We start from the raw sequence: 22,108 nt of genomic DNA, 5'->3' as shown, positions 1-22,108 counted from the left end.
TGGTGAGCAGGGCGCATCTGGAAGGTCACAGGTCACCAGGGCAGCACTCGGGCAGCGGGCCTTGACCTCTACCCCTAGGGATGGGGTGTGTGCTGGTTGCTGGGGTGCCTGGGGGAGGCATGAGGCCTGAGGTCAGCCTCGCTCCTGCAGGAGCAGGGCCAGAGCTGTCAGAGGGTGGGTGGGCCCGGCTCAGGGCAGCTCTGAGGGTAGAGGTGGCCCCGGGGCTCCTCTGGCTGGGCTGAGCGCTGCCAGTCACTGGTGCTGTCATGGTCAAGGGCGGCAGCCCCAGCCCTGGACAGGGCACCGGACAGACGAGCAGGAGTCGGGGCCTGGGACATGCCGTCCAGGAACCTGGGCTCCAGACAGGAGCTGGGGCAGTGGCCGTGTGAAAGAGCGCTGAGTCTCCGCCCCCACTCACGTGGGCGAGCAAAACGCTAGTGTCCGGTAATTCTCGGCCCTTCCTGGCCACTGGACGAGCAAGATCCTGGCCCATCTCCTCCAGGGCCTCTGGGGCTGTGACTGCGACCCCAGCCACGCCCAGGCCGCCTGTCCCCAGACTGAGCAGGGCTGAGTCGATGTGGCCCCGGCCTCTTGGCTGTTGGACAGCTTGTGTCCACATGCCGCCTCTCTTGCTATTCACCAAAGTTCATGGATTTTTTGAGACGCGTGCTCCTCACGCGTCCATGTCTGATCTGGGATGCAGCTTGGGACTGGCGCTGCACACGAGTCCTGGGCTGGAGTGCATCAGAGGCCTTTTTTCTTCCTCAGCACTTAAGAAAATAACCACGAATCTCAAGAGTCCATGGCAGTCGAGATGCGATGGAATAAAATCTAGGGCTTGAATTTTCTCCTTCACATCAACTCCCTGTTTTAGTTGAATGTGCTTATTTTTAAAGGAAACGTTTATCGCGGCGCTTGAAGTGGAGAGCCAGATCGGTAGGCGTGTGGGTGGTACCCTTCCCTCCTAGACATTAAACAATCCGTAACTTTTACAGTCTGCCTGCGTCTATGACCAGGGGCTCCCCGCCCTCCTCTGCACCGCTGTCCTGGGCACACGGAGGGGCAGAGAGAAAGGCCCACTCAGCCCTCAGGGTGTGCTCTGCGCCCTGGGGCTCAGCTTCAGTCTCTGATCAGGGAACATCCTGCAAGCCCACAGTGTGCACGCCCTAAAAATACCCTCGCTGAATAAACGTTAGAATGAAGGGTGGCCGGAGGAGCAGCTGGGGGCAGCGTCTGGGCCCAGTGCCTCCTCTGGCCACGTTGCCCACGTGGTTCCGGCTCGTGGTGTCCGGGTGGGACAAGCCCTGGGGCCTCTGGAGCGGCAGGTGGTGAAGACCCGGGTCGGCGCCCCAGGAGGGCGGCTGTGCGGAACGCACCACGCGCTCGGCCCATTCACCCGCCTCTTCCCGCGTCGATGGCGGGAGCCAGGCCCTGCGAGGCTTACCTTGGACGGGTGTGAGCGGCTCGTACACCACCCGGTAGCCCTGCAGGACGCCGTTGGCCGCCGCGGGCTCGCCCCATGAGACGTTCAGCGTGGTGGAGGTTATTTCCGAGAACGCCAAAAAGCTGGGGGTCCCGGGAGCTGGAGGAACAGGACAGGACGTTCACTGAAGCTCCTTTTACAGCAAGAGATCATCTACATACGTGTCCACGCCTCCGCCCGGAACAGAGATGTTTATCAGGTGTTATTTTCGACTTGGCGCAGGCTCAATGCCACGCGGGGTGTAAAGGAGATTTACTGAGCATCCCCAACCTCCCAGGATCAATTGGAAACAAACCCTCCCGAGAGGAGCAGAGGAAACGACGGTGTTTAAGCACAAAGGAGCCTGAGAAGCACGGTGACAAAGGTGTAAAAACGAACAGTAGAGACAGGAACAGGAAGCGCCACGCAGACAGCGTGTCAGCTCCAGGCCTGCGCCTCCGGGGGGCCAGGCTCCGTGGAGGGTGGTGGCTGAAGGCCCTGCCCTCCTCTCCTCTCCCTCTGCGGGGCCGTCCTCATCTGGGATCCCCCGGTGCCCAACCATCTCACGGTCCCCCTTGGTCTGGAGATGGGGGAGCTCGCAGGCCACCCTGAGTGGGGAGACACTTTTTCCCAGCAGACACAGAGGCCGGCTGGGGGTCAGGGAGCAGGCCGACCCACCCAAGGTCCCCGTCCACGTGGACTGCAGCCCTGAGCGTCCCCCACCGCATAGGGACTGACGTGCCCCCAGCCTGGTTCCCCTTGGAGATGAGAAATGCCCACTAAACCCGCCCCTCCTGCCCCGCTTCCGCTCTGCCCCATCCCTGGGGGTCCTGTGGCCCCACGATCGGCTGGGCCCACCATGCCTGAGGGTCCCCGCCTCCCACTCCTAGCCTCACAGCTCTGCCCCTTCCCACTGAGTCCATGATGGGCCCTTCCCGGCTTTGCAGGGACTGCCGGACAGGCCCTGAGGGCGCGGCCCCTATAATCCGGCTGTGGTCATCTTGTGCGGGGCAAAGCACTCGGGGGCCCCTGCTCCCAGGAAGGCTGAACGCACAGAATGCTGGGGACCCCTGAGAGGAGGATGTGTACCCCATGGGCTCCCGAACCTACTTTGCTGGCCTGTGATCCTCTGGATCTCACGAAGCCCCTCGGAGCTCCCGGGACCCCAGGCCCAGCCTCCTTTCCCCTGGGAGGCCTGGCCGGCCTCACAAAGACCCCCAGGCCACAGGGGATTCCGAGAGTCACCAGGACAGTGAGCGATCAGCTCAGAACACACAGTGGGTGAGGAGAGGAGGCCACGGGCGGTGCGACCCCTGGCAGGGCAGCCCGGGCACGCTCTGGGACCCGCCTGAGGGCATGTGCCTGAGAGATGGCAGGCCAGCTGCTTCTGGAGGGCTCTGCAGCTGAGGCCCCAGGGGGGCCCACACTGCAGCCCAGGCTCAGCAGGTGAACAGACAAGGGGATCCCCCTCTGGGAGCTGGACCCAAGAGAAGCCCCCAGGGGCCTGGGGCGAATCCTGGCTGCGAGGGACAAGCCCTCGTGCAGCTAGAAGCCTGTCCCCCACTGCCCTGTGCGCTCATAGCAAGCAGCTCCACGCAACGGGCCCAGGCTGGGGGCCGGAGACACCACGTGGGTCAGACCCAGAAATCTCCGGCTACATGGGGCTGGGTTTCAGGACCGGCAGAGTGGGGAGCTGGGGGAGCTGGAATGGGGGCAGAGTGCAGCGGTGGGGCGGGGGGCAGCGGCGGGGCGGGGGGCAGCGGCAGGGCAGGGCTGGCCCGGGCGGTTGGCGGGAGGCTCGCGTGCTCCTACCTGCCTGGTGGGTGCAGCCCGGCTGGGGCTCGCTCCGGGGCCCGTCGCCCGCGGCGTTGAAGGCCGAGATGCTGACCAGGTACTTGGTGTGGCTGGTGAGGTTCTTCAGTTTGGCCGTGGTCTCAGGCAGGAACAGCACCCGCATCTTCTCCGTGTCGTTCTGGCTGTCTGCCTCCCAGTAGTAGATCTGTCGGTAGGAGTGGAGGCTGGAGGTCCGGTGGCTCAGAGGGGTGGCGCCCCATCTCAGCCCGGGGACAGGCGGCCACAGAGCCGGGTGGGGGGACCCCAGTGTTCCTGGGGGGTGAGCACGCCTCTGCAGAGGCCAGGCCAGGAGGATGGGGCCTGTGGACAGAGGTGACTGCCAGGAAGGTGCCTTAGGACCAGGCTCCTGGACATAAGGGAGACCGACCCAGCGTCTGCTTCAGCCTGTGGACAGCACCAGCCCCTAACTTCACTCGAGGCTCCCGCATTTTAACCCCGACATCCATCAAAGCTTTCAATTGATGTGCCCCAATACTGTGGACATTAAAACAGCCTCGGATGACGGACAGAAGAGCCACACTGGGCTCAGCACTGCTGGGTGGCCCGTGTTTCTCCTGGTTCTGTTTCCTTGTGTCTGGTTTTTATGTGCTCGTGGGTGAACGTGATGCCCACACACAGAGGTTTGTAAGGTCATCTGAACTGTTTCCCTTGACAGCTGGCAGAGAACCACAGCCCCAAGCCGGTGCCAGCCAGGCCGCCCAGAGACAGCCCTGACCCGCGGATCCGCCTAGGCTCCGTGGGTGTAACCTGGGCCAGGCGGTCAGAGCCGTTGGCCCATGTGCAGAGCAGCAGAGACCGCGCAGGCCGGGGGCCGGCTGTCTGGCGTCCACACGTCTGGCCAGGCCGGAACGGCCCTCGTGGGTTAGCTACGCTCATTCCCTCCTGCAAGACGCACTCCAGCTTCTGTGCTCTGAACTGGCCAGTGAAGCGCTCTGCTTGAAGAGGCCGTACTAACCTGGACACTGAGATCAATACCCAAGTCAGCGTCTGTTTAGGTGCTATTACTGGGAAGTTATTAACAGGGAACACGGTTTGGACACATACACATAGCACCTTGCCTCCCGGCCCAGGGGACTCGCTGTCACCTCATCAATCATGGTTAATGGCCCTGCCACGGAGGAAGGCCTTTCTTTTCACAAAACAGCTACAGAAATCATTCTTAGAAGGACATTTAATCAGTCCAATAGTCATCATCAGGGCAGGCGAGCCCATGGAGTCTGAGGACGGATCAACTTGGGGCTCAACAGACCAGACAAGGAGACTCACCCTGGGAGGAAGATGGGGGTTTACAAGGGACGGCCCTGGGCTGTTCACCTCAGGAGGGTTTTGGCTGACCTCACGGGGTCCCAGCCCAGTCCACAGGGGTGACCTTGGAGGTGGAACCCTGGGAGGGGCTCCCTGCCCCCCACCAACTTGTGTGACTGTTCACGCCCGATGCTTTTATGGGAACAGCCTGGTGCCTTCCTTCCAAACCGCTTCTGGAACATTCAGTTAATGTGGGCTCAGAACAGGTCAGTGTTGGGGCTCTTGAACTGAGGTCCCCAGGAGCCAAGCACCCTGGGGGGCTTGTCACACATGCACATTTTCGGGCCCTGGACCTACTGAGTCAGGACTTGGGAAGTGTCCAGTAGTGACACCGGGCGGAGCTGAGGGCAAGGCCTGGTCTCCCCAGGGCCCCCTGCACCGTCAGCAAAGGTGATGGAGGCTCCCCGAGGGGGTGCAGGGCAGGGGGTGCTGGCCTGGGAGGGAGGGGCTGCTGGCTGCACAGTGAGCCTCCCCCACCCCCAGGCCTGGTGGGAGGTGGGCCGAGCCGGCCCAGCCCCTCGGCGATGCCCTCGGCTCTGAGGGCGAGAGCCGCCGTGAGCTGGCGCAGGACGCAGAGGGTGCCGAGAGCCAGGGGGCCGCCGTGAGCTGGGGGGCCCAGGCTGCCGGCCCTCGTCCCCAGGTGGCCGAGAGGGAAGACCGCGCCACGCGAGGGGCTTGCCTTGTAGCCCTGGATGTTCCCGTTCTGGCTTTCCGGCGGCGGCGGCTCCCACGTGACCTCCAGCTGGCTGGCCGTGAGCGGGTTCACCTGCACGCGCTGCGGGGCCTGGGCGGGGGCTGCGAGGCGGAGAGCGGAGGGTCAGCCGAGAAGCCCGCCCACCCGTGCCGGTTCCCAGCCCCTGTCCCTGCCAGGACGACCACGGACCCGTCTCAGAACCACGGTTCTGAGTGCACCCGGTGAAATCTGGAGAATCCCGAAGAAAAGCGCTTATACCGAGACACAGCGGCGCTGGTGAGGACAAAGGTGAGACAGCAACCCACGTGCGTGTGACTGAGCTGCGAGGTCGCCTGGGACAAGCAGAGACGGTCAGCAACCTCCAACCTCACTGCGCTGGGTGGCGGGGAGGTCCTGTGGCTGGGAGACCCAGGCCCCAGCCCCTGTGGTGCCGGCTGTCACATTCATTACCGAGTTGCGGCAGTTGTTCAGGCGTTAAGTCCTGCCCGGCTCTTTTCAACCCCAAGGCCTGCAGCACACCAGCCTTCCCAGTCCTTCACTGTCTCCCAGAGTTTTCTCAGATTCACATCCATGGACTTGGTGATGCTCCCTAACCTCTGTCGCCCCCTTCTCCTCTTGCCTTCAATCTTCCCCAGCATCAGGGTCTTTTCCAGTAACCACGACTGAGGGAAATGCTAAATTCCACATGGGGCTCGGAGAAAACAAAGGCCACCTGTGGGAACAGCCTGGCGATCCAGGGGTTAGGACTCTGCCTTCACTGCCGGAGGCCCAGGTTCGATCCCTGGTGGGGGAGCTGAGACCTTGCACACCACAGTGCAGCCAGAAAAGAAAAACAAAGGCACGTATGATCCTGTCAGGGGTTCAGGACGCCGGGGTACGCAGCCCTGCTCCCGGGGAGCTGACGTCTGCGGACCCGAGGTTGCCCCACCTTGGGGACGGAGCACAGAGGCCGCTGCCGCATGTCCCCTGGGGAGGACCCACCCTTCTGGTCCTCCTCCCACCCTGAGGGCTCCCCCCGCCCCACCGTGCTGGGCTGGAGTCAGCAGGTGCAGGTGAAAGGTGAAAGGGCACTGGCAGGGCCCCGTGGCTTTGCCGGCAGCCTCAGGGCAGCTGGGAACAACGCAGCCAGCCCACGTGTACGTCTGGGGACGTTTCTCTCTGCCTGGCATTCCCGCCAGCCGGTCTGTCCCCTGCCCCCTGCAGGCTGCTCCCTTCTCTCCCTGGGTACCCCTTCCCCTCCCGGCAAACTCCACGACGGGCTGGACCCCGGAGCTGTCTTGGGGGGGCCTGGCTGCGAGGGGCAAGATGCCAGCCCAGCGGCCTCACCCCCCATGGCCCTGCCCACGGCCCGGGCGCTGCCTTTGGGCTCAAGTCTGTTTATGGCCACACGTGGAAGGAACCAAACAGACGGTCACCATCGGGGGAGACGGCCGGGCGCTCGGTCCTCTGGAGGGGGCCTCCGCGGAGAGGTCGACCTTCGCGAGTCGCCCCTTCCCCGCCGCCCCCCAGCGCAGAATAAAATAGTAATTAACACGCACTCAGCCTGACACCACCTATTCATTCTGCTCTAACTGTGTGGCTCGTGTTACCGCGGCCCACCCCGCCGCTAATGGAAATGTTAATAACCCTCACCAGGTTGTTGTGACAGATGCTCAGCCTCATTATCAGAAATTCTTATTTACCGCTCCATTAAACAACAGAATCACACAGAAAAACAATTCAATCAAAACTAACTGGAGGAATTTTAACAGCCGCATTAATAATCCAAAACATAAATAAAGTTAATGTCTTCTGCATGTTTGCCATCGGCGACTCTGTCGCGAAATGACTGGGGCGCCATTGGGTGGGGAAAGGCAGAGTGGGATGCCGCCGCCACCCCGGTGGGGCCAGGGCCACGTGTGAGTGTCCGCTGTCCCAAGTGTCCTCCTTGAAGACGCGGCAGAGCCAGGGCCCACGGCGGCTCGGGGGTGGACACGTGCAACGCACAGCTCCCCACCCCCGGCCCGGTTCCATCCCGGGCGGCAGGCCCACCTGTACCGCTGTCCCCGGGCAGGGCTCCCACGGGCCCAGCCCATCCTGGGGCACAGTGCCTCCCTGCCCGTAACAAAGACTTCCCTGAAGAGGACACAAGCAGGGGAGAGAGAAACTGACGTAAACACAGAGCAAAGCGCACTGGCTTCTAGACTTACACTTTTGGCTCCTAAGAGCCTCTAGGCCTCCCCCCTGACTTGCAGGAAGACACCCCGTTTACACCCTGCAAGGGACCCTTGCTTGTCGTGAAGGGTTCGGCTTGGAAGCTGGTGGGGCATCTGACAGGCCGTGATCTCTTTGTTCCCCCACTTCACTATCTGTGGAGGACGGTGCCTGTGAGCATCGGCTCAGAATGCCGTGTTAAAGCGCATGAAATCAGTTTTCAAAAGCCCACTGGCCCGGCAGTCTGGTGTGAGCTGATACGCGGACGCCGCAGACGGTGCTGGAGGCAGGGGCCGGGCTGGGGCGCGGAGCAGAGGTTCCCCTGGGCACCTCGGCCGGGCAGACGATGCTGCCCCACGGCCATCACCCACTGGCCTACAGGGAGGGCTGGCCACGGTGGCAACAGAAATGCTTCTGGACTTTGGCAGGCTCCTTGTACCCAATAGTGGTGATGGAACACCAGAGATTTCTGGAATCTTGGCTGAGTGCTCAGGAAGCCCTGCAAAGCTGGGAGCTGCAGGCTGGACTGGGCAGGCGGGTCCCAAGAAGCAGTGAGACCGGCACTTTGTCCAGCTCCAGTGGCCCCTGGACGGGCTCGCCGGCCTCCAGTGACCATGCGGCATCAAGGGAAGACAGCAGCTGCCCATGGCTTTCTGTGGACGTGCTGGTGAAGGGGGTGCTGGCTCCCGGGCCCCGACTGTCGCACTCCTGACTGCAGGTCCCGCAGACCCTGGGCGGCCCCAGGCTCACTGGGGCCCTGCACCAGAGCCTTTCAGAACCTCTGCTGCAGGGTGGCAGCTGGGAGGCCCCCTGTGCTCGCAGCATGGAAAGGACAGGAAGCAGCATCTGCAAGGCGTCTGGCAAGCGGCCAGGGCTGGGGGTATGGGGGCTGCCCACCGTTCGGGCAGGACTGCTCACCATCCAGCCCCTCGTCCCTCACCCTGCCCCACCATGGGGTGGTGTCCACCCTGTGGACAGTCCCCTGGAGGGAGCTACACGTCTCCCTCTGGACACCAGTCTGGCCAATGACCCGTGGGCATTTCCCAGCAGTTACGTCCAGTGCGTTCCATGGGCTACAGTCCATAGCGTTGCCCAGAGTCAGACATGACTGAGTGACTCAGCACGCAGGCTACAGAGACGGGAAAACTAAGGCCCAGAGGGACCCAGCAACCCGCCAGAGGTCACGCACTCAGCAGGCATGTGGACTCTGCTTCGTGTAAACCCAGGCAGCCTGGCTCTCAGCCTCTCTCCTTCTCTCCCTCACGGTGAGGCTCCAGGGGCCTGGGGAGGGGGAGTGGGGGAGGCGGGCGGGGAATTCAGCCTCCCACTGCTCGCGGGCCCAGCACGTCTCGCCCCTCGGGCCCCGGCCCCTGCCTCTCCGCTGTCTCCTCTCTCACCTCCCCCTCCTGTTCACCTCACTGCTGAGCCAGAACCAAACACAACTCCAAAGAGGCTTAACGGGAAAAAGCAGGAAACTGGTCACAAAAACCATCTTCCAAAAAACCGATGCTGTGCTCTCCAGGCTGCAGGAACGGGGGCTGGAGGCCGCAGGGAAAGCCCCACACAGCGAGTCTAAGCCCCGGGCTCGGACGGCGGGATGTGGGGAGTCTGTCCAATCCCCGAGCGCAGCTTCGCCATTTGTAAAATTGGAGAAAATGTGGGACATGAAGGGTCTTGCAGCTGAGACGAAACGGGCGGTATGAGAGCAGAGCACGGCTGGCAGGGAGCGAGTGCGGCGTCCCCAGGTGGGTCCCCGAGGCGAACTCGCCTGCGGGCGGGTAGGGCGCTGCTCCTGTGTGGGCTCTGTCCCCGTGGAGACAGAGGGCTGCTGGGCCACCCTGAGCTGATGCCCTTAGGTGTCCATCTCCCCTGGGGGTGTCTGTGTGAGCCGAGAGCCGCCCAGAGGTGTCATCACAGATCTGCGATGCCCTCCAGGGACCTGCTCCTGGCGCTCACACCTTCATGCCATCCTTCTGACAAGCAGGTCCTGGGGGTGCTTCTCCCTCTGGGGTCTGCCCGCCTTGGGGGGCTCCTGGGGGAGAGGTGTTTCCTCCCTGTGGGAGAAAGCGCTCTTTCTGCTGCCTGGAGCCACTGGGCCACCTTGATGAAGAGCCTGCCTGAGTCAGGAGTGAGCTGAGAGGAGGAGGAGCCCAGAGGGGACACAGGGACAGCCTGTTAGCATGCTGGATCCAGCCACGCCTGAAGCTGCACCCAGGCTCTTCGACTTCTCTGTTACGTGAGTTAATGGCAGGTTCTTTCAGCTCAAGCCTCTTTGGGTTTCTATCTCTTGCAAGCTGTAGTCCTTCCTAGTGTACTATTTTTACCAATTTATAATGCCCGGACTCAGAAATCAATCTCAATGAGAGATCTCCTAAAGGTTACCCTTTCTGAGGTTAGAAGGATTTAAAAACTACATATTCAGGCTAGAAGGGACCCACAGCTCATCACCTCTCAACCTCTCGCTGTCCTGCAGGACGAGACCAACCAAGAACCTGCACGGGGCCTCAGTCGCTCACCACTTACTGGCCGGCCCTGGCCCAGCGTGTCCTGGACATTTATCATGCAGGCAGGGCGGGCGAGCTGGGGGCAGGGTCAGGGTGAGGACCCCCGTCGCCTCACTCCCAGCCTGCAGCTTTTCCCTCTGCACCGTGGTCCTCAGGGCCGGAGCTCAGAGCGGTGGAGTGACAGGCCCAGCATCACAGAGCCGGGGCCAGCGGAGGTGACCCTCAGACCTGCAGGTCTGACTCGGGAAACTCGCTGTTTTCGGGCAGTTTTCACACAAGTCTGAGCGTTTCCTGCCGAATGATGAAGCGTCCGGCTGAGTGAATGGAAACTGCCCCCATTTAGCTTTATTTTCTGCAGGCCTGAGAGCAGCTCAAAGTCAGGAGGAGCACATTACAAGGGGCCCTGGGCTGCGAGAGGCAGTGACTGGACGGCCAAGGGTGCGTGGCAGCCGTGCTGGAAGCATGGCGTCCTCCTTCCAGAATGTTCTCTGGGCATAAACACAGGCGGCCGAGCAACGCTCTGGGGCCAAACATCCGCCCAACCTGGGGGGCAGCCTGAGGGGGGAGCCTGGTCTCTTTCTGGGTTCTGCCTCTGCGTCCCCGACTGGAGGTTGTTGGAGGCCGCCCACCCACAGAAGCAGCCAATGGACACCCTCCTGGCACTTGGGAGAAACAGGCGGCCCGCCTGGGTTCACAGCAGGTGCACCGCAGCACCCGAGACGGGGAGACAGCCCAGGCGTCCACCGAGGGACCGACAGCGAACGCAGGGTCTGCACCCAGAGGAGAGTCCTCCCCCGCGAGAGGGAGCCGAGTCTGACACCTGCTGCAGCTCAGGTGAGCCCGGGAAATATGCCGGGAGACGGAAGCCTGGTAAAGCGGACAAACGCAGCTCTGGCCCGCGTCCGAGGAGCACCCGGAGCAGCGAGCCCACAGACGGGAAGCAAGTCAGGGCTGATGGCAGCTGGGGAAGGGGGCCTGCCCATGGCTGAGGGGCGTCTGTCTGGGGAGAAGCCGGGGCCGGGGGAGGCGGGTGGCGGCCACTCAGCCGGTGAACAGGCTCCCTGCCCCTGGGCTGGACGCTTGCCAGGATGGCGCGTGTCATGTCAACCGTACTTTACCACAAAATGAACAACAAACAACCACAGACCCAGGACGCGAGCCCAGAGGTAAGCAGACGTCCACAGCTGTCCCGCTGGCTGCTACGGTCCCGGATCTCCCGGGTCTCCCGCCTGGGTTCCAGCCCTGTTCTCCACACGCCTGCACAGGTCCTGGGATGCAGGCCCCGTCCGCAGCACCTGGGCCCCACCGCTAGTCCTCTCGTTGGGCTGCAGGCTGATGGGCGGGCGGGTCAGCTCCATGGGTCCTGGCCAGCTGGCTGTCCGCACCCTGAGCCCAGTGGCACGGCTGCCCACATGACGCCCCACCAGGCTCCAGAGCCCTGCTCTCGCGGACGGCGTGTGCCGCGTCCGCCCCGCCTGTGTGGGCTCTTCTGTGGCCAGGCCCAGGCCCTCCTGGAGTGCCTGGCCCCCCAGTGACCTCCACCCCTTCCGCCGACAGACTCCCGTACAGGCTGGGGTGGCCCCCGCTGTCTCCTGTGGGCTCACCTGGTTTATCCTTGTCTACGTGAAAACACCATGTGACTCTTCCGGAAAAACCCTGCTAAGCCAGAGACCTTCAGTCCTGGCTCGTTTCCGACAATAACCTCTCCAAACTGCACAGTCGCCTGACGCGTCCTGTGGCCGGCCCAGAGAATTCAGCCTGAGTCCCCCGAAAGCCTGGGTCGCCGTCCCCAGGGGCATTCCAACCCTGTCCACCCTCCTGACTCTGCACCCGCAGTTTCTAGCAGAACCCTCGGCCACGTGCCAAGATCAGAGGAGACGGCTGTCCGTGGAGCAGTGTGTGTGTGCGTGCGTGTGTGTGTGCGTGCGCGCCTGGGGGCAGGGGGGGTTTCTGCAGGGAGAAGGCAGGCCGTGGGGCAGTGTGCATGTGCCCGAGGGCAGGGAGTGTTCCTGCGGGGAGAGGGCAGGCCGTGGGCAGTGTGTGTGTGTGTGCGTGCATGTGTGTGCCTGCGGGCAGGGGGCGTTTCTGTGGAGAGAGGTAGGGCCGTGAGCAGTGTGTGCGTGTGTGTGCCCGAGGGCAGGGGGGTTCTGTGGGGAGAGGGCCGGCCGTGGGGCTGTGTGTGTGTGTGTGTGTGTGTGTGTGTGCGCCCGACGGCAGGGGGGGTTTCTGTGGAGAGAGGGAGGGCTGTGGGCAGTGTGTGTGTGTGCCCGAGGGCAGGGGGGTTTCTGTGGAGATAGGGCTGGCAGTGGGACAGTGTTTGTGTGTGTGTGTGTGTGTGCGTGCCCACAGGGGCGGTTTCTGCCGGGAGAGGGCAGGTGACTCCCTCCTTCCAGGGCAGCAGGGGGCAGGGTGGAGGCAGCACTCTGATCTGAGCGTGGGATACTCCGTCTCCCTGTGCGTCAGCCCCACAGAGGGGACGGTTCTTGAAACAAGCCCAGGGGCCAGGTGGTGTCTAAAACGGGGACTAACATGTATCTATGCAGCTTTCAGAGATTGGGGAGCGGCTATTATGGGCGGTCAGGCTGACTCGGGGCCAGGACCAGTGCTCAGAGACGGTGGGTGACAAACGTCCCCCTCCCCGCACCCAGGGTCCCGCCCCCCTGGACCCCCACAGGGACGACAGCGTGGCTCCCCTAGAGTATGTCCTGATAAATCTGATACCTCTAGACCTTTCTCAAAAGCAAGACTTGATCGCTCCTGGGGCCACCAGGACACCCAGCCCTTGGCCAAGGACTCTTCCCAGCATGACCAGAAGCCTCCTGAACCCCCATAACCTGACCTTTGACAAGGGGGACGCTGCTGGCCCCTGATCTCCAGATGGGACTCACCGGCCTCGCCAACGAAGACCTCCACGGGCGCGCTGGCCGGGCCCTCGCCGATGACGTTGTAGGCCGTCAGGACCACTTCGTAGCGCCGGTATTTCTTCAGATCTGCAAGGGTGAGGGGACAAGGTCAGCAGGATGGAGCCCTGCCCTTTCTTAGAAAGCTCCCTCTGTGACCAGTGCCCCCTGGGGGGACGAGGGAGCCCTTTCTTGCAGAGAGAAGCCTGTGAGGGGCAGTGCCCCCTACCCGCCCATGCCCCCAGTGAGGCAGTCACGGCTGTCCTGCATTCGGGGCCATGTGGCAACAAGCTCCTCGTCTAAGGGAGTGAGTCTAGGACACAGAGCCTGACCTGGGCCTGCCTTCTGGTCCGGAACCTCTCCTGGAGAGGAACAGCAGACAGAGCAAGACCCTGGCACCGCTTGACCACGTGGGCCAATCCTTGACCCCTTCTGTGACGTCAGGGCAGGAGGGGCTGGGGGTCGCATTCGCTGACCTCTGCAGAGCAGGGCCCTCTCTGGGAGGTATGGTTTGCAGGGACCATGCGCTCAGGTGGTCAGACACGTACGTGGGGCCTCTGGACAGTCATGTGACTGGGAGAACCTTCCAGAAAGTTATGGCTTAAAAAATCAGTGGTTTCCACCACATCGAGTAGTGCAGAGCTCATGTGTGGCTGCCTGGCCTGCATGATGGACTTGGCGTCTCATGCCCTTTTCTTCCCAGGACGTGGCCATTCAGACCTCGCAGGCCTTGGTTTGCCAACATAGATATATTTAACAGTCAAGATCCTGGCCCCGCGGTCGAACTCTGCTGCTGAGAAACCACCAGACTGGCTTTGCCTCAACTTGGGGCCTCGTGTGATTGCCAGGAATCCACAGAGATGCACCAGAGTGGACGCCGGGGTGTGGCCAGGGCGCCCCTTCCATGCTTCCTAACCCGAGACAGAAAGGCCTGGGCGGGGACCCGGGGAGGGAGCCCTCATCACTGGGCCCGGCCTGCACTTGACTCTTCACCCGACCCCTTGGAGAGGCCACCTCTGGGACACGCCCAGCCCAGGAGGGACTCGGCGGACAGACAAGGAGGCAGCGGGGTGGGGAGGGGGCAGGCGAGCTGGCCCACGATGGATGGCGCGGAGCTTCGGGGGGAGGGCACGGCTCTGTGCATCCCGCCCTGGCTGCCGGGCTGGTCGGCTGCCCCGGGAGGTGGCCGGGGCGGCAGGGGATGAGCTGGCAGAGCGCTGGTGCCCACGGGGCCTGGCAGGGCCAGCTCTTCCTCCCCTCCGTTACCTGCTTTCTGATACAGCGGCCTCTCTGCGCTGGGCTGAACTGCAGCTCGGCCCCTGAGTCTTGCACTCGGTCACTGAAACCCACCCCGGCCGGAATCCAAGGGGCGATTGGATACGAAGGAGGAGAGGCCGGATGGACAAGTGCTGGACGTGTGGTGGCTGCCCCGCACCCCGAGAGGAGGGAGACCCCGACGCTGTAGTGAGGAGGACGTTGGCCTGAAGCCAGCAGACACAGAGGGGCCCGCTGGGCGAGTCCCCTGCTGCGAGGTCCCTGGAGGGGTCAGGGTCACAGAGACAGGAAGTCGGGGGTGGGCGCCCGGGGCGGGCATTGGTGTTTAAAGGGGCAGAGTCTCAGGTGGGGGGTGAGAGGGTTCTGGAGGCAGGCAGGGGGGATGGGTGCATGACAGTGTCTGCACGTACCAGGGGTGAAGACGGTAAACCCACAGTTAAGCCGGCAGGGTTAAAGAAGAGAGCTGCCCTCTGACCTTCTGTCCCAAACTCCGAGAACAGCTGTTGGGAACCCCTGCCCAGCCTGTGTTTCTAGAAACTCCCTTTTGGTGGTTCTGGCCCATCACGCATTTTAGCAGGACAGGGTTGGGGGGCTCCAGGAATGAGAGCTGGGAATCCGAGCTGGCCTGCACTCAGTCCGCCGAGAGGCTGAGGGGCACTGCCCAGCTGCGCCAGCTGCGCGCGGGATCACTCACGTGTTAACTCGTAGGTCGTCTCGGTGGAGCTGCTGTTGACCGTCTTGAAGCTGCTCTGGGCTGTGAGGGGTGAGCAGACAGGCCGTCAGCGCGGGGACAGCCGGCGCCAGGATGGGGCGCAGACGCGGAGGGAGGCCTGGCCGGGAAGCTGCTCTGCCTCCCGAGCGGCCACCACACGCCCGTCTGCTCACCGGGACCCCTGCGGAGCCTCCTGAACCAGCCAGGCCCCTGGCCCACGAGGGGGAGGGGGTCTCCTCTCTGATTAAACGGGTCGAATTGGCATCTGGCAGAGCGTAGCACAAAGCGGCACTGAGGGCCGCAGGACTGGCTGGTCCTGGGGCAGCCGCGTCTGGTTACACGCTCAGGTGAGCGCCCCAGGCCGGCGGGGACGACCCGTCCACAGTGAGCAGGTGCACAGACTCCCGCACCCTCTTATTCCGGGGTCTGTGTGACTCAGCCCAGAGGGACAGTCACGGCTAGCTGGGTGTCAGCAAGGGGCACCTGCGGAGACGCTGTGAGTGGGGGTCTCAGCGGAGCCAGGTCGTCCCCCAGTGGGGTTGGGGCCGAGGTGCAGCCCCTCGCTGACCCCAGAGCGGCTCCGGGGGCCAAGCACGGTGTGTGTGACCCACACAGAGAGGCCCAGGCAGAGCCAGACCCGGTGCCCTGGCCACCCTGCCCCCGCCCCCACCACGTGGGTGCCAGGGGCCCAGGTGTCTTCTCTGATGGTGCTGGGAGGCATCTCTCAGCCTTCTCGGGCCTCGCTCCACGGGCCCCAGCACCCCAGGCCTGCTCCGTGTGGGGTGAGCCGCTGCCCCTGGAGGCCCGGCTACTCCTCCTCCAGGGCGCACAGGCCCCAGAGGCTCAGCCCCACCCTGGCTGGTGACCCCTGCCCCCCCACCAAGCTGTGCCGGGCCCTGCGTCACCCTCTTCCCCTCACGTCCTCCATGACATCCTTTTACCCCGACAGCCCCTCAGATGGCTCCTCCTCCAGGCAGCCTTCCTGGGTCCCCTCCCTGTGCCCTGGGCCTTGCAAACCGTCGGGGTGCTGGGGAGGGGGCAGAGCCGTACCCCCTCCGGCCCCCATGGCTGTTCCCAGCAGGCCTGGGGTGGGCAGACGTGGTGGTTATGGGAACCTCCACCGTGGGGGAGGGGGGGCTCACCTGTGAGCTCGGCCCGCAGAGCTGAGGGCGTCTTGAGCGTCTTGGACTCGGTGGCGGGGGCCGCCTCGTACTCCAGCTCGCGGTAGTAGATCCGGTAGCCCTGCAGGAGGCCGTTCAGGCTCTCGTCCCTCGGGGGCTGCAAAGACAGCACGGTCAGGGGCCTGGCTGCATGCTGGCCGACTGCGTTGAAAGGTGGGGCGTCACTGGTTCAAGACAACCGGAGGGGCCTTGGTTGTTGGCAAGAGGACAGGCAGGTGTCCCACTGATGAGGAATGACGGGGTCCGGGGACAGAACCCGGGCCTCCTGGTCCTGTGTGCGTGGACACGGGCGTGTCTCCCTGTCCAGCCCGGACACCTGAGCCCCAGGGCTGGGGCCGGAGACTGTGGCCCAGATCACAGATGGAGAGGAAGCTGCCCATTCCTGGCAGACCCAGAACCAAAGGGGGCCGTGGATGTGGCCTGGCCTTGCGTCATCCACCACTGACCCCACCCCGTCTCTTCAGTCCCCGACCCTCCCGTCTACCCGGGCTTGTGGCCGTCTCGCTGGGACCCTCACTGACCCCTCTGCGTGCCAGGTGGCCCCCCGCCTGACCGGCGTAGGGCTAGAACAACCCCTCCCACCACCCACTGTACCTCAGCTGGTGTAAGAGCGGCCAATGGTGGGGCAGGGCCTCGTCTGACTCCTAAGAACCCAGCGGAAGGCGGCTGACGGCTGACAGGTGGCTCAGAGACAAGGTCGGACGGTGGGGGGTCTGAGCCTGTGCGTGTGAGCCTAGGACCTTGCAATCGCTTCCCTCTGGGTACCGCCGCTGCTCAGGGAGGGCCCGGCCTGACTTCCCTCCCCCTTTGGCTGGTTTCTGTTGATTAGTGAGCCTGGGGAGGGCGTCCCCAGCTGGGTTGACAGGTCTGTCTGTGGAAGGAAGACCATCCCACTCCACGTGGAACCCAAATAAGGCCATGGCACTGACCCCGGTGCTGGGGGCTACGGGCTTTGCTCCTCCCGCTGTGGTCCTCAGCAGGTCAGGACTGAACCTCCCAAACTGCAGCCGGACAGATGGACCCAGAGCGCCCGTTGCCCAAGTGGACGCCACAGCTACTGTAGGAAAGCCCCCTGCTGTGGGTTGAACTGTGCCCCCCCCAGGAGACATGCTGAGTCCTAACCGCTGGTCCTGGCAAAGTGACTTCATCAGGATTCGGGTCTCTGCAGACGTAATCAAGTTAGGAAGAGGGCACCTGTGGAAGGGGGTGCTCTAAGGTGATGGCGGGCTTCCCAGAGGGCAGTTCCATTCTATTTGCCCAAGTCTTTCATGCAGTGATCACACGTCTAGAAACTGACCCCACATGGACACTCGGCTGTGGGCAGTCCTGAGATCTACAAACGTGAGCCTGGGACTAACTCCCCCCCACTCCTCAAAACGCCAAGACCAGTCCTCTCTGGGTCTTTTCAATGCCAAGACAACAGGATGGCCTTTGAGCTTGAAGGGCGCAGACAGTAAGATTGCCTGCAAACAAATTGGCAGACTTGGGACTCGTGAATACCATCAGGTAATATGATAATTGATTCACATGGGCACCTAGATGTTCAGCGTGATGGATCGTAAAGACAAAACACATTTTAAGAGGCAATATAGAATCTAGCAATTATTTAACAAATGCTGAGACCAGAAAAAGACCCAAAGATTCTTATAAGATGAGGACATTTGGACACAGAAAGAATGTCACGCAAAGGCGGAGGTGGCAACTGAAAGAAGCGCCCAGAAGCCAAGGAGCGGAGAGGACTGCTGCAGCCGCCGGAGGCCGGGAAGAGGCGGGCAGCAGGCTTCCCTGTGTCTGCAGTCAGCCGCCACCTTGACCTTGGACTCCGGCCTTCAGAACTGTGGGAGGGCAGGGTGGCCGGTTCCAGGGGCTCTGCTGTCCAAACTCACACCCTTCAATTCTCAGTCCCTGAACCCAGGCAGCACCGTGGGGACCCGGATGCTCAGCTAAGTCTGTTCTCCGTGACCTCTGGCTGCTCTCGGTCCCAAACTCGGGACCCCTGTGGGAGGGGACAGCTCTCTGCCCTCACACTCGCCAGTGGGCAGCACGCACAGCAAGGGCGCTTCCTCCCATGAGCTGGAATCACCACGTTTTCACCACGAGAGCCCAGAGGTTTGCAGGGCGGGTCTGCCGCAGCCCCCGACGTGCTCTCCCGCCACTTCCTGAGTCCTCCGACCCCCCATCCCCACCCTGCCCCCGCACGGAAAGCGCTGTGGCTGGCCATTCTTCCCATCAGACGCAGACACGCAAGCCTGGGAAACCGGAGTGGACTCGCGCGTGCTCGGGATCCACGTGCACCCCTCGGGCCAGAGGAACCCAGCAGGCCCACCCGGATGGCACTGGCCTGCTAAACGTCACCTTCACAGACACTGAGAAACCAGCCATGTGGGTTGCCTCACTGCCAGATTCTCCCTCCTGTGCGGGTCTGGGATGGGACCCGGATGCTTCCAGGGTGTCAGTGCTTGCTCCGCTCTCCTGACGCCCACAGGTGGGGACAACTTTAAACTCACCTCACGGTTGCAGAACTAACGATCTGAGAGTGAAGGTGGACCCGCTCAGACCCCCGCGTCGCCTGGATGGGGCAGGTGGGCAGGGTAGGTGACCGGCCGGGCACGCAGGGTCTCGGAGGCACATGCCCGCCTGGCGGGCCTGGGGCTGGACCATGACACAGCCACTTCCTCCAGCAGCGAGCCTGCTGCCCTCTGCCCCAGCCATTCCCAAAACGAGGCCTCACCTGACCAGAGCGCTGGGGGCTCGGGGAGCTGTGTGCTCTCAGGAAGGGAGGTGAGAGCAGGGTGAAGCCTGGGGGCCTGCCTGGGCTCCGTGTCTGGTTGCAGTTTCTACTTTATTCTGCCTTTCTCTTTCCCACCAGTTTTGATGGACAGAACCTCTGTCCTCCACACTGCAGACTCAGGGACACCCCTGAGCAGGGCATGCCCTGGCATGCTGGGCGGTCCCTATGCTTCCTGTCCAGCCCCGGCCCTGGAGCCGCCCCGCCCTGAGGACGGCAGCGTTTCAGACCCTCTGATACACTTTTTTTTAGATCCCTCCCCTTTGAGTTCATAGGACTGGTTCAGGTAGCTTTAAGGGTTTTTGTTTTGCACGACCCTCTGCTATTTAAAAATTGGTTCCATGCGATAAAGGCAGACTCCATGCAGTGCTTACTGCTAGTCGGTGCCACGTGCAAATCGTGTGTGTGTCTCTGTGTGTGTAATGCACGCAGGCGCCATCTCCTCCTAAGGACGGAAGCCCGCAGTCTGCCCCTCCGACCCTAGCCCTGGTTTTCTGCTGGCTACAGCTGAGACAAGTTACATCCTCACTCCTAGGCTTCCTTCAAGCACAACTATCACAGCACATAAGAGAAAGTTTATTTCACCCCCTTCTTAAGAAATACAACAGATGGGAAAGTTGGAAAAGTCTACCCGTAAGAATAAAAGGAGAGACGTTTTCCCACCTGACACCTAAGCTGTGCAGAGAAGGTCCAGGTTCAGTGACACGCTCTCCACCGCCCTTCCCAAGTGAGGCTCAGTGGTCGCAGGGCTACTGACCCTCTGGGTCCCAGGCTGCCCACCGCTGTGACCCCTGAGGGAGGGTCCTGAGGGCCCCGCCCCACAAGGATCCCGGCAGTGAAGGCACCCGGCTGAGGCCCCCGGGAGGTCAGCGGGGCTCCTTGCTGCAGAAGGTCCTGCCTGCACCCCAGCCCTGCCTCTAGCGCTGACCGGCTCCGCAGGTTGGTGAGGTGCCCTGAGCTGCGACATAAGCATCTAAAGTGCTTCACCCTGCCTTTCGCAAATCGGAAATTCCACTAGCCAGTCCGCAGGGGCCTGGGTGTTTTTTCAGTTTTGGAAAAGGGGCCCTTGTTAAAGTGCCCATAACCTGGTTGGAGTGCACTGGCCTTGACCTGCCCCCCCACTCCAGCAGGCAGGAAGAGGACGGAGAGCTGGGGCTCGAAGGACTCCCACCGTGAGCCTCAGTCCTGGCTGAGCGCCAGGGGTCAGGCTGGGGCCAGCTCAGAGGGCCTTCCCAGACAGCGCAGGCTGCGGGTGGGGGGACCCGGGGCTGGGGAGGCTACTCCGGAATCCGGGAGTCCGGGGTCTCAGGGTGAGCTGGAGGCAGAGCGGGACTTCCACTGCCATCGTCCTGGGGCCTGCGCCTGGGACTTCCCACCACCTCTCTTCCCTGGAGCCCAGAGCAGGGGTTCCCTCTGATGCCTGCTGGACTGGGTCCATGGCTCAGCGGGCACGGGAGGCCCTAGAGAACCAGCTCCAGGCGCCTGCCCTTGAAGCCCAGCAGCCGGCACACCTGAGCCTGCGCTCCTGCGGACACGCCACCGGATGATGACCTGCCTGCCCTGACGGGTAGGGGGCGGGGACTGGCCATCCTGTTACCTCCCACACCCCTCCGGCTGCTCCCCTCCCATTTTCTCCCTGACGTCTGTGGACCTCACAGCAGGGAAAGGAGGCTCTGGGTGCGCAGAGCCCGGCGCCGGAGCCGGTCCTCATAAGATGACAGAGCGGGCGGTGAGAAAGGAACAAAGGCCAGGCGATGTCCCAGAGAGGCCAGGCCCCCGCGTCCCCTCTGACCCGGGGCTGCGCCACACTCTTAGGAAGGTGCCCTGCACAGCCGAGTCTCCCCTGCTCGAGGCCGCTGCACGTGATGCAGTCTGTCCCTTAGGATGTTAATTTTGCTGGAAAACAGCCTCAAAATCCACTCAGAGAAAAGCTGGAAGAGGAGACGAGAGAGGAGGTGCATGAGTCACAGACGGTGTGACCCGCTGGAGGTCTCAGAACAGCCAGCTTAACTGTGGTCAGTTCAGAGACACGGATGCCCAGCACGAGCTGTACTCAGTGTGAACACAGAGCCACTGCTGTCTAGAATATACGCACAAATCCTCAGATTCCAACAGCACCGGCCCCCGAGAGGCACGGACTGGCTGTCCCACCCAGGTCAGGTCAGCCGCCCAGTCGCGTCGACTCTTTGTGACCTCCTGGACGGCAGTGCGCCAGGCCTCCCTGTCCATCACCAACTCCCACAGCATGCTCAAACCCACGTCCATCGAGTCGGTGATGCCACCCAACCATCTCATCCTCTGTCGTCCCCTTCTCCTCCTGCCCTCAATCTTTCCCAGCATCAGGGTCTTTTCAAATGAGTCAGTTCTTCGCATCACGTGGCCAGAGCATTTAAGTTTCAACTTCAGCATTAGTCCTTCCAATGAATACTGAGGACTGACTTCCTTTAGGACTGACTGGTTTGATCTTACAGTCCAAAGGACTCTCAAGAGTCTTCTCCAACACCACAGTTCAAAAGCATCAATTCTTTGGTGCTCAGCTTTTTTTTATGGTCCAACTCTCATATCCATACATGACCACTGGAAAAACCACAGCTTTGACGAGATGGACTTTTGTCAGCAAAGTAATGTCTTTGCTGTTTAACATGCTGCCTAGGTTTGTCATAGCTTTTCTTCCAAGGAGTAAGCATCTTTTAATTTCAAGGCTGCAGTCACCATCTGCAGTGATTTTTGGAGCCCAAGAAAATAGTCTGTCAGTGTTTCCATTGTTTCCCCATCTATTTGCCATGAAGTGATGGGACCGGATGCCATGATCTTAGTTTTTTGAAAGTTGAGTTTTGAATGTTGATCATCCTACTAAGAGGAACCAAATCTGATGGATGGCCCATTCAAGTGGGTCAGTGGCCTTGGAATTACAGGCAGTGCTTGCGTTTTTAAACAAATTACTAAAAAAAAGATAGGTGAAACATTTTGTTTGGAATGCAAATCTATATTTAAACGTTGTCCCTTTGTTCTGTTGGCTCTGATTTAGTAAATTACTTATAATTTTAATTATACTTCAATTGCCTGGCAGTTGACAGGCATTTATTTCCACAATGCATCATACTGACCACCTCCTGCTCAGGCTTCTTGCAATTAGTTTCTCCTGCTGGGCTCTGAAGGAGGACAGCTGACGGCCAGACACGCCCAGCGCCTTCCGTGCAGCTCTCGCTGCCTCTCAGGGCATCTGGGACTGAGTGCTCA

General features: G+C 62.0%; 1 protein-coding gene across 1 annotated transcript in view; it reads right to left on the bottom strand.

The window, feature by feature from the left end:
- The window catches only part of SDK1 (sidekick cell adhesion molecule 1), a 723,652-nt gene that overhangs the window by 29,828 nt on the left and 671,716 nt on the right, over positions 1-22,108 (bottom strand). Inside the window, exons 33-38 of the mRNA XM_052636011.1 lie at positions 16,042-16,177; positions 14,882-14,941; positions 12,901-13,002; positions 5,301-5,416; positions 3,275-3,461; positions 1,445-1,582 (exon numbers count right to left, since the gene is read on the bottom strand). Of these exons, the coding sequence (XP_052491971.1) occupies positions 1,445-1,582; positions 3,275-3,461; positions 5,301-5,416; positions 12,901-13,002; positions 14,882-14,941; positions 16,042-16,177 (739 nt within the window). The remainder of the gene's footprint in view (positions 1-1,444; positions 1,583-3,274; positions 3,462-5,300; positions 5,417-12,900; positions 13,003-14,881; positions 14,942-16,041; positions 16,178-22,108) is intronic.

Source organism: Budorcas taxicolor, chromosome 2, assembly GCF_023091745.1.
Source record: "Budorcas taxicolor isolate Tak-1 chromosome 2, Takin1.1, whole genome shotgun sequence".
Lineage (NCBI taxonomy): Eukaryota > Metazoa > Chordata > Mammalia > Artiodactyla > Bovidae > Budorcas > Budorcas taxicolor.
The sequence above is the reverse complement of the archived record's forward strand: the minus strand, read 5'-3'. Positions and strand labels throughout refer to the sequence as shown.